Here is a 12,816-nt window from a genome sequence, read left to right on the forward strand (position 1 = left end):
GACGCATATCATCCCTACTTCTTCAGCTGCACACCAAGGAAAGTAGCTGGCATATGAAAGTTCATGATGTACAATCACTCAGTGTTACAGAATCACACATAGTGATGATGTTACTGGATCGGTAACTTCACTACATATTGTGGATCTTTTAAAAAATAGTGAGTCTTAGGGTGCCTGGGTGGCTCAGTTGGATAAGCATCTGACTCTTGGTTTTGGCTCAGGTCACAATCTCATGGGGTCTTGAGCCCCCACATCGGGCTCTGTATTCAGCGTGCAATCTGCTTGAAGATTCTCTCCCTATGCCCCTCTCCCCCCACTCTCTCTCTCAAATAAATAAATCTTAAAAAAAAAAAAAAAAAAAAAAGTAAGTCCAGGGGCACCTGCATGGCTCAGTCAGTTGAGCATCTGCCTAGGCTCAGGTCATGATCCCGGGGTCCTGGGATCGAGTCCTGTACCATGCTCCCTGCTCAGTGGGGAGTCTGCTTCTCCCTCTGCCTGCTGCCTCCCCTGCTTATGCTTTCTCTATCTCTCTCTCTATGATAAATAAATAAAATCTTTTAAAAAGAAAAGAGCCCTACTAGAATTAGGATATTTGTATTTACATTTAGCTATATTAATCAAATCAATATTTTATAATTTTTTTAAAAAATGGTTTAACTGCTTCATCTATATAGCAATAACAGAACTGCCACCTGGTGGCAGCATACCTACCTCACTATGGGATATATTTTTTGGAAAGGAATAACTTCTTCAAAGGTTAAACATTATCAAATATATATTCTTTTAACAGTTTTCTGCTACTTTTAGGATAAAATCCATACTACTTTAGAAAACACATAGGGCTTCTCATTATCTGATCCCCGCCTATTTCTCCAATCTAATTTTTCTGCTATGTAGCTTGATCCTCTATGCTCCAGCATGAGGAGGATACTTCTTGAACACTTTTCATAGTCTGACAATATTCTAAGTGTTTTATAAGTATTAGCTGAATTCTCATAATAACCCCAAGGCAGGTACTATTATTTTTCTCATCTTCCAGATGGGGAACAGGGACACGGAGAGGTTAAGTAACTTGCCTAAAGTCACAAAGCTAAAAATGGCAGAGCCATGATTTGATCCCAGATGGTCTGGTCTAGTCTAAGCTCATAACCACTATAATTATATTGCTTTTCACAGCAACTTTGAAAAATTAGGTAGCATACACCACCTTTTTCTGATTCCCATTCATTCCCCAATCTGGAATCTACATTTCCCTTTCTGACCAACTGCTGCTAAAGCTAATGGTCACTTTCCAAGTCTCCACCATACTTGATTTCTTGTTTTTGACCAGTGGTACCCCTCCTTACTTAAAACTCTGTCTTCCCTCAATTTCACAGGCATCATCGTCTCCTAGCTTTGTGAATAGTTTGTGTCTCAGAGTCCTTTGCAGATACTTCACCCTTTTAAACATGGGTGCTTCCACAGGATTCAACTCTCAGTCTGCATTAGTCTTCTTCCTGAGTGAACTCGTCATTCCCAGAGTGTCACTAGTATCTTTAAACCAAATATTTATCTCTAGCATGGGTTTCTGTCTTCAGCTGCAGACACATATTCAATTTTACACTGGACCAATCCTCTAGGATGCCCTATAAGCACCTCTAACTCAACATATCCAAAATAAAATTCATCTTCATCTTACTCAAATATGTTTCCCTCCAAATATGCCCACATTTCCTTAGATACCCATTTCACTCAAACTCTTCTCTTCCCCCAAATATGTTCATCTTCCTTATCTCAGAGACTAGCACCCACCTCATTCAGTTGCTCAAGTCAGAAAATTAGAGTCATCTCTTGCCTTATCCTGTTTGCTACAACAAAATATTATAGAATGAGTGGTATATAAAGAAATTTATTTCTCACAGTTCTGGAGGCTAAAGTCCTACTTCTCGAAGTTAAAGTCTAAGATTAGGGGACAGATGATTTAGGATATGGTTAGAGCCCACTTTCTAGTTCACAGATGGTCATCTCTTTGCTATTCTCACATGACGGAAGAGGCAAGAGACCTTTTTAATAAGGGAACTAATCACATTCATGAGGGCTCCGCCCTCATGACCTAATCACCTCCCCAAAGCCCCACCTCATAATACTATCACCTTGGAGGTTAGGATCTCAACATATGAATTTTGGGTAAGCACAAGCATTCAGACCATAGCATCCTCCTTACCCTTTACAACCAATTACCAAGGCCTCTCAATCCTACCTCCTAAACAATGATCAAAGATTTAAGAGCCTGTGTAGGATTGAAGTTAAGAAGACAATCTCTTTGGTCAGACAGACTGGTTTAAATCCGTGCTCTGCCACTATGACACTGTGCAAATTACTTAACCTCTCCAGTTTTCCCACCTATAAAATAGGGATGGCAACAGTATCCACAGCTCTTGGAACACTTATAAGGATTAAATGAGGTAATAAATATAACACTTAGCATAATGTCTAGCATTAGAAAGTGCTCTATAACTGGTGGCTACTAATTATTACACAGAATTCCTATTCTTTCTTCCACTGTCAAAATGCCCATTGTTCAAGTGAGCAATAATGAAGTAGAAAAAGAAGTGGTGATAAATCAAGAAATATTTAGAAGGTAAAATTAGCAGAATGTGGTGACTGGTTGGATCTGAAAGGTTAAGGAGAATGCCAGGGAAACCAAATAGGATGTGAGGTAAAGTGGGCCTGGTTTTACTGAGTAGGGAATGGTGTTAGAACGAGAAGAAAAAGGCTAAGTATGAGACAGATTTTTGAATTAAAAAAAAAAAAATGAATGGGATTGGGTTATAAGCTTGGAGGATCTAGGAAAATAATGGCAAAATACTTCAAAGGATTTTAGTTTTCAACTGAGGTGCTTTCTGAATAGGTATAAACTACTATGCCTCTGAAATATGATGGCATATGAGATAGAAAAGCACTCTAGAACATTAAGAAAGCTTCAATTCAAATCCCAAAGGAAAAAAAAGACTACATACAGACTTTTCTGTCTTCAGATTAAAACCCTGAGGCCTATTGGGGTGCCTGGGTGACTCTGGGTTAAGTGTCTGCCTTTGGCTCAGGTCATGATTCCAGAGTCCTCCTACTGGATGGAGCCCTGCACAGGCTCCCTGGTCAGCGAGGAGCCTGCTTCTCTGCTCCCTCAGCTCCTCCCCCGACACTCGTGTTCTCTCTCACTTGCTCTGCTCGCGCGCTCTCTCTCTCTCTCTCTCAAATAAATAAATAAAATACCTGAGGCCTATTAAAATTACTTACATTGGATTTTACCCTTTGAATTTAAAAATATATACTCTTCTCAACTAAAAAAAAAAAAATACACACACACACATATACATATATATCCCAAATTCTCTTCTTTTCAAACTCTATTATAAAAATTGCTATTGGCTGAAGTGGAAAAGTGAGAGTTTTCTTATTAACCGCAAGTCACTGAGTAAAAATGTTCAGACACGTATTTTCATTACAAAAGGAATTTATGCAAATCAAAATTTAAATGCTAACCTGATCAATGTAAAAGATTTTACATAAAAATATTTCCAATATTTTTAAGTTGTCTATGAATAGAAAATAGTTTCTATAACTTTTAGCCAAAACCCATTATTTCATATATAAAATTCCAGCAGATATTTGCTAATGCAGCTTTTTTTTCTTGCTAATGCAGTTTCTAAACATTTTCTATTACCTTTCCCTTTAGAGTACGTACTTATTTGACTTACGAAATCAACATATACATACACAGTCAGCAGGCCATAAATGGTGTGGTAATTAACTGGGATCATTGCCCTAAGTATATTGCAATCCCCTGGATCACCCTCATATACTTTTATATGTTAAATATGAGTTTTGATAGAGAACAAGTATTTTTAGTTATAATTGGTCTCTAACCCTATCTATCTTCCCTGGGGAAACAATAAGACAATATCAACTTGAATAAAAGTAAAACTCCTGAGGAACAAATACAGCTTAATCACAGAGCCCACAATAAATGATTCTTAGTAAACACGGAATTTTGTAGTGTGTTCAGTATGAAGAGAAGAAAAAAAAAGGGGAGAGCAAGAAGGTGATCTTACACCTTGTTTTTCAGAGATCTGTAAACCAGAGAACCTACTCAATCAATACAATTTAAAAATTCAAATCTTTATAGGTCAGGATTTTGAATAGTAAAGTTTAGTGTAGTTTTTACAAGTCAAGATAATACCTTTGAGGGCTTTAAGAAATGATCCCTTAAAAGGGGGAGAAAAAAGACTTATAGAAAATCGTTTAGACCACATAAAAATCTAAGTGAACAGTATACCACAGTAACAATTATAACCCTGATGGCAACTTAGACACTACACTGTTCATGAACAGAGGATGATGGAGTTTTTCATGATACAAAAGAATCTATAGATTTAAATGGATAACCTAGGCAAAACTACTTCTGGAACAATGAATAGTGTTAAATCCATTTGATGCAAATCATCCAAAAGTCTATGCAGCATACAAGATGAGCATTAAGTATCCTAAGAATATTTTGGTGACTACTACCACAAAAACACCAGAAGTAAAAGGGAAGTCAAAGTGACAACAAAAATATGTTATACTAGTGAAATACTATGTTCACATATGAAAATGTCAGGCCTTTTTCTTTTTTTTTACTCAACAGGACTAGGTTATTTTGTTCCCACAGTAAAAATGGATTGGTAATGATCAAGCCAAAAACCCAACAGGTGCCCCTTGGACCAACTGCATGCACTTGTAAAACAGACGGCCATGGAATGAAATGACTCAATGGCCCACACAGAAATCAAACTTCAGTATCATGCTCTAGAGAAACAAATAAACAAATCAAAAAATGGGCAGAAGATATGAACAGACACTTTTCCAATGAAGATATACAAATGGCTAACAGACACATGAAAAAATGTTCAAAATCATTAGCCATCAAGGAAATTCAAATCAAAACCACACTGAGATACCACCTTACGCCAGTTAGAATGGCAAAAATAGACAAGGCAAGAAACAACAATTGTTGGAGAGGATGTGGAGGAAGGGGATCCCTCCTACATTGTTGGTGGGAATGCAAGTTGGTACAGCCACTCTGGAAGGCAGTGTGGAGGTCCCTTAAAAAGTTAAAAATTGAGCTACCCTATGATCCAGCCATTGCACTACTGGGTGTTTACCCCAAAGATACAGACGTAGTGAAGAGAAGGGCCATATGCAACCCAATGTTCATAGCAGCAATGTCCACAATAGCTAAATCGTGGAAGGAGCCGAGATGCCCTTCAACAGATGACTGGATTAAGAAGTTGTGGTCCATATATACAATGGAATATTACTCAGCAATCAGAAAGAACGAGTTCTCAACATTTGCTACAACATGGACGGCACTGAAGGAGATAATGCTAAGCGAAATAAGTCAAGCAGAGAAAGACAACTATCATATGATTTCTCTCATCTATGGAACATAAGAACTAGATTGATCAGTAGGGGAAGAAAGGGATAAAGAAAGGGGGGGTAATCAGAAGGGGGAATGAAACATGAGAGACTATGGACTATGAGAAACAAACTGAGGGCTACAGAGGGGAGGGGGGTGGGGGAATGGGATAGACCGGTGATGGGTAGTAAGGAGGGCACTTATTGCATGGTGCACTGGGTGTTATACACAACTAATGAATCATCGAGCCTTACATCGAAAACCGGGGATGTACTGTATGGTGACTAACATAATATAATAAAAAATCATTATTAAAAACAAAACAAAACAAAAAAAACTTCAGTATCATGCTCTAATCAATTCACCTAGAACGTATTATTCAAAGCAACAGTTTAAACTTTGAAAGAGCCCAGAAGTATTTAAAAAAAAAATAAGATGAAGATAATCCTACCGAGATGTATGTTCTGCCTATCCCACTCTCTTGTCTGCCTGAGCACATACATGTATTCTCACTCTCTCTCCTGTATATAGAAAAAATGCATACAATAACTAATACAACAATTGGCAACAACCCAATTGCAAAATGAGCAAGGGACTTGAATAGACACTTCTCCAAAGCAGAGAGACAAATGGCCAAAAGTACATGAAAAATGCTCAACATCCTCAGTCATTAGGAAATCACAAATCAAAACACAAGGAGATACCACTTTCCACCCACTAGAACAGCTATAATAAAAAAACAGAAAACAAGTATTGTTGAGTATATGGAGAAACTGGAACCTTCATACACTGCTGGTAGACATGTAAAACGGTGGATGCAGTGGAAAACCAGTTTGGCGGTTCCTCAAAAAATACAGAATTACCTTATGATCCAGCAATTCCACTCCTAGGTATATACTCAAGAGAAATGAAAACAGATATTCAAATACTTATATGTGAATGTTCATGGCAGCACTATTCAATGACAGCCAAACCGTGGAAACAACTCAAATGCCTATCAATGGAGGAATAAACAAAGTGTAGTAAATGCTACATACAATGGAATATTATTCAGCCATAAAAGGGAATGAGGTATGGATGCACAGATGAAAAAAGCCACACAGTAAGGGTAAAATATTATAGGATTTATTTATTTATAAGAAATATCTGGAATAGGTACACTCATAGAAACAGAAAGCAGACTGGTGGTAGCTGGGGACTGGGGGAAGGAGGGAATAAAGAGTATCTGCTTAATGTACAGGGTTTTATTCTGGGATAAAAATGTTTTGGAACTAGATGGAATCGGTGACTGCAAACTGTATTTACTAAATACACTGAATTGTTCGTTTTTAGATGATTAATTTTTGTTAGGTGAATTTCATCTCAATTTTTAAAAAATCATAGCTTTGTATCTAGCACCAGAACTTAGAAAGTTCTCAATCACTATCTCATTTATTCTCCAAAACACCTGCTGAGATTCATGTCCTTCAACAGGATTATTCCCATAGACAATAAAGCACAGAATTGTGGTAATTTAAATAAATGCTTGCTAAGTAAAAGTCCATAGTTGCAGCTGTAGGCGTTCAAAAATGTCAGCTGAACAAATAAGCAAATAAATGTCTCCAAAGTCCTAGTGTCTTTTCTAGTATGCCAAATAGCTATATTATAAATTCTCACACATATATACCCCAGATACAAAACAACCTCCATAAATAAACTTTTTAAAATTCTGAAGTTTTTCCAAATTAAAGCTTTTAAAGAGATGCTAACCAATGAAATAAGTTGACTAATTTCAATTTTAGTGGAATCATAAAGAAATTTAAATAATGTTCCTTATCGTTTAATGCTTAACAATTTACCATGAGGAATTTTTCTAGTTCCATATTAGAAATTTACTTACATTTCAATAATTAGTAGCCTATAATAGATATTTTACAGTCATAGTTTAGCTCTTCCTACACACTTTATATATAAAGATAAGAGGTGTTTTTGTTTAAAAATAATTCCTGCCCAATCTTGTCATATTCTAGTCACTTGGATATATCCTATCTTTTTCGCTTCCTCTCTTCCATGTGCTCATTCGACTTTCAGTTTCACTGACGGGACACCACAGACCTCTTTGCTCTCTCTTCATTGGATCTTACGGCTCTTTTACCTACTTCCTGCCATTTCTTGGATTTGCTTTAGAAACCTTTCCTCACTATACACTTTAAAAAGACTCTTCTGCCTACACCTTTCTCCATATTATCCCTCTTAAGGCTCATAATCTAAAAACCATGTCTTGTTTTGTTTTTCAACAACGCCTGAAGATCATGAATTAGTTTTTAAGTCACGATGCACAACTGTTAGAATAAATGATGGAAAAAAACGATGATGAAGGTATCAAACTGCTGCATCCACTCTTAAGCTAAGTAAGCTATGTCACATATAAGAATAAAAAACCAGAAAGTTTTGGGGTGTCTGGCTGGCTCAGTGGCAGAGCATGCAACTCTTGATCTTGGGATTGTGAGTTCAAGCCCCACGTAGAGCTTACTCAAAAACAAACAAACAAAAAACAACTAGAAAGTTTTAAAGAAACAAGGATGAAGAGCAACTTTCTTAGCGGTGGAGCGGTGTATCTAAAATACGCAAAGAACAATTTTGCACCATAAGTAACTCTATTAGAGTGTAAACAGTAATTGAAAAGCCCAGCTATCAATAACCTAACACACAGCTTGCATAGAACCCTGTCCTTTTTTTTGTATACAACTGGCCCTACTTTTCAAACTGAAAATGTTCATTAAACAAATAAATATCATTTAATTACTACTTATGAATGCAATAGGTAAAATTTTTAATAATTATTGAACAAATTATGCCAATTATATACAACACTGAATAGCTGGTGCAAAACTTTGGTTTTACTGAATTCTGCTACATGAATAGAATGTTAAGTATATCCGATGTGAATTTATAGCAGTAACATTCATTAGTAATACTAAATACCCAACTGACTAATTTTGCTCATTAATATTACAATACTTTCTTTATATAACAGTGTAAATAATTTCACTTGGAAAAAAATGAAGTCATTTAAAGTAGTTTAACACAAAGACAGCCTATGTAGTGCAATCCCCACCAGCACCTTGTAAATGGGTTTAGCCCAGCTCTGAAAATATTTACTTAATAATGTAGTAATGTCTCACATCTTCATGTGTCAGGCTTCTTGCCACATTAACACAAGGAAGCAGGTGAGGACTCAACAGCAACCAAAAAACCAACAAGTAGAAAAACTGAACTATCATAAAGCTCACTCACTGGAGTCCATCGGCTCTGATTCTATAAACCATTCTATCAAACTCACTGGGTTTTCTAGTCACAGCAAATCTCAAACAGCAAATTAGGGAAAGAGGCAGATGAGATGGAGCAAGGTAAGGCGAGTATGACCACAGCAATGAAAACAGACAGCAAGGAGAAAAGAACTACGAAACAAAAAGGAAGTCTATGCAAGTTTAATAAAACAGGCTCCCCCAACTATGCAATACAAGCAACAGTGGAATAAGAATTACAGTTGCAAGACTACACTAAAGTGAGGGCCCTTAGGAAACCTACCTTTTCTGTGCCTCATTTTTTTATTCTAATAACCATACAGTATGATGAGTTCTTCATTATACTGTATTTGATAAGCTTTTATTGTACTTAAAAATGATTTTTAAACATTTTTACTAATCCTAAAAGAAATATTGTAGAGAATTTGGAAAATACTAAAAATGTAAAGAAAATTAAAATTGCCCATAACCCACCATCCAGAGACAGCCATCATTTACTTCTCCGTGCATTTTTTTCAGGTGTCTTCATATATGAGCATGTACATATACTTTATACGGTAACATTTTTATTATGTGTGGACATCTTCCCAACTCGAAAAGTGTTTATAGCATTATTGTAATGGCTACATATACCAGAATTTATTCTATCATTGCAGATTTTGGTTGCTATTTTATAAAGCATATTATACTGCATACAAGCCCTTTAAAAAATCATTTATAAAATCTAGATACAGAAAGTAAATTTTTCAATGATTAGCTTACCAAACACCAAGAAAAAAATTAAAAAGTTATGGTTCATAAAACCAGATAATCAAATACAATATTTAAGTTCAATCAACAAATAAGACATTCAGAAAGCCAAGTTCCTAAGTAAGTTTTGGAAATGATCGGTTTAAGTGATTTCTGATGCCAGCAATAACAAACTTCCAATTAAGAGAATTCTGGATTATTGCTATTGAATTACAATATTCTAGTAAAGTAGTATCTATGAACGACTCATAGTCATTCCACTCATTCATTCATTAAGCAAGTATTTATTGAGTACCTACTATGTGGTACGCACCAGGATTGGCTACATTAATATCAAGAGCCTTCTTTGTAGTCTCAAAAACAAGGTAGCAGCATATGCACTTTTACAAATGAAAAAATTCACCCCAAATCCTCCTGTACCTCCTCTCTCATTGTACTTATATCCAGTGTCTGTCTCTCCCACTAAACTGTGAGCAACTTGAGAACAGAGATTGACACCACCTCTAAATTTCCAACTGTTGGTATAAGACAGTTCACTAAAGGTTTGCTGAATGGCTTTACAATACAAAAATTTTAAGTCTTAATCCAAAAGCACACAAGTTTAAATAAATGGAATAATGTATAAGCTAATTTAAATGATGCTTTTTTCATTCTATGTCCCATATTCCTATTGGTCTTCATAATCTTAATGGCTGCATAATATTCCATTGCACTTACATGATATGGTTTAGAAAATAATTATTCTAATACTCTCTTTGAATGTTGTTCCAGTGTTTTTCGATTGTACAGCTAATGTTCCAGCAAACATATCTTGCCTTATAAATCTGACAGTTTTATTTCTGACTAGAAAAATTGGGCTCAACTCTAGAAGATAATAATCTACAATAAAAGTGAATTTTTTCTGAGTGTCATGTATGTCTTTTTTTAATATAATTTTTATTTTGTTATATTAGTCACCATACAGTACATCCCCAGTTTTTGATGCAATGTTCCATGATTCATTATTTGCGTATAACACCCAGTGCACCATGCAATATGCGCCCTCCTTAATACCCATCACCGGCCTATCCCAATCCCCCACCCCCCTCCCCTCTGAAGAATAAAAGTGAGTATTAAAAGAAAAAGATTGTCACCCCATAGGCAGAGTTTTGAAGGACAAAAGCACACATACACATAAAGAAACTAGAATTTTTTTTGGCCAAATCAATTTAAATAAATCCTCTGTTATGATATGTATTGTCCATAGTAAAGAATATTTTGTAGGACTGCTTCATGCATTATCTTTAGGACAGATACTTCTGGGGGCAGGCAATACAAACTCTGAATTAAACAAAATGTCTGGGGCGCCTGGGTGGCACAGCGGTTAGGCGTCTGCCTTCGGCTCAGGGCGTGATCCCATCGTTGTGGGATCGAGCCCCACATCAGGCTCCTCCGCTATGAGCCTGCTTCTTCCTCTCCCACTCCCCCTGCTTGTGTTCCCTCTCTCGCTGGCTGTCTCTATCTCTGTAGAATAAATAAATAAAAAATCTAAAAAAAACAAAACAAAACAAAACAAAATGTCTAACTAGAACATCAATGCTTTCCAAACGAGGCATATACTTTAACTCCACCTTCTTGGATTCAGAGCTTGCTCAGACCCTCAGGTTGCAGAAATGTAAACAACTCTGGGCTTTTGAAAATGTCTTGATCCCCCTTTTCCACTATTTACAGATTTTAAAGTAATAATCTGCCAGGTAACATAAAAGCACTCAAGCTCTGCTCTTAGATAGAAGGAACTTAGGGGAAAGCCAAGTGTATTTCAGAAATATGAAGCTAGTTTATATGCACACTCATCTAAGAAACTTGTGTTGAGCATCTACTAGGGCATCTCTGCAGTATGGCCCTTCAGAGATTACTGAAATCATGGAGCCCGCCTCCTTTATTTGTTTTATTTGGAGGGAGGAAAGGAGAGCAAGAAAGAAAAACAGTTAACTGTATTATAATTTAATTGTGATCCACGTATGATTGCTAACAATTATCTCTAATAAAACAGAATATAATCTATAAAAGGTAACATCGTCATAACGGAGGAAGGGGGCCTTTGAGACCAGCTAGAAGATATGCCCGAATATGTAATTTTTAAAAGAAATATGCTATTTAATTTATACCTTGTCTATATCAAATTTCTCACGAAGCCCAGCGTGTAATACCTGTTTATAGTCTTGTATTGTTAGCTTTGCAGGTTTTTTCTTTCACGCAGACATAAAATAGGGACCTCTGAGACATACATAACAATTCAGTTATTTGAAGCAGGAATTCTATAGGTTGCTTAGAATATGGTACCTTTCGTCCCCCGCAGTTCCATTCACAGACTGCACTAACATTCCACACAATACAAAAGCGCATGCTATGACAAAGACCTCCAAACACAAACATATAAAGCTATGCTTCTAAAAACACCCCTAACGCGAACTTCACAGCTGGCACTTGTGGCACACTCAAGCCACCGCTAAGGCAGCTGTCACAGGCCAATCACATACCCAAGAGTGCCAGCGTGCCACCAAAGAAAGCTAAGCTGATGGAACGGCGTACAAATCCCCCACCAAATAAAGAAAAGCCCTAAATCCCCACCCTGAAAAGCACAATGCCTGCACTACCCAGGGAACTCCCTAAAACAATGAAAGGCTGGAGATTTAGAAGCAATAAATACCAGCTTATAGCTATACAGTAAAGGAAGGGTTTTATTTAAGCGTTCACAAGAAAGAAGCCACACCACCCAATCATCACGGAAGTATCATCTGCTAGCTAGTAACACCAGGCTTTTTCAATTGGAAAAAGGAGAGAAGAGGGCAAGGGGAAAATTCAGGTCCTGCAGCACCTCCCTCCTGGGCAGCGAACCTAGGCTGCTGCGGTCTCCCCTTGCCAGGCCCTCTCCCACCCCTTTCCAGCCACCACCTCCCACCGCGGGCCCAAGAGCCTCCGGCTCTCTTACCTTCGCTTTGCCGGCCTCCAGTTTCTTCTGTCTCTCCTCGTCCTCCATGGCCTCTGAAGGGAAAGCTGGGGGAAGAAAGGGAGAGGGTCGGAGGTAAAAAGGAAAGGTCGATTCCGACAGAGGTGGGACCGCAAGATCCGCCGCCTAGGGAGCAGGGCCGGGCCTGGCGCTCCCCCCGCCCGGCGTGGAACCAGTCTCCGCGCTCACTGGCTGACTGTCCTCAGCCGCACAGGCAACGCCGTCACCGCCGCCGCCATCTTCGTCTCCACGTAAACACACGGCAAGGCGGGAGGGGGGGGAGCACGTCGGTCCGCGCAGCCGCCGCGAGCCCCGCCGCGCCGGGCAGGTGCGCCCGCGGCCCCGCCCCGCGC

General features: G+C 37.9%; 1 protein-coding gene across 1 annotated transcript in view; it reads right to left on the minus strand.

Moving 5' to 3' along the window:
• The window catches only part of AKAP9 (A-kinase anchoring protein 9), a 157,009-nt gene extending 144,221 nt beyond the window's left edge, over window positions 1–12,788 (minus strand). The window contains exon 1 of the mRNA XM_008686305.2: window positions 12,446–12,788. Within this exon, the coding sequence (XP_008684527.2) occupies window positions 12,446–12,493 (48 nt within the window). The 5' untranslated portion in view covers window positions 12,494–12,788. The remainder of the gene's footprint in view (window positions 1–12,445) is intronic.
• Window positions 12,789–12,816: the final 28 nt, after the last annotated feature.

The sequence above is a fragment of the Ursus maritimus genome, unplaced genomic scaffold (assembly GCF_017311325.1).
Source record: "Ursus maritimus isolate PB19 unplaced genomic scaffold, ASM1731132v1 scaffold_3, whole genome shotgun sequence".
NCBI classification, from domain to species: Eukaryota; Metazoa; Chordata; class Mammalia; order Carnivora; family Ursidae; genus Ursus; species Ursus maritimus.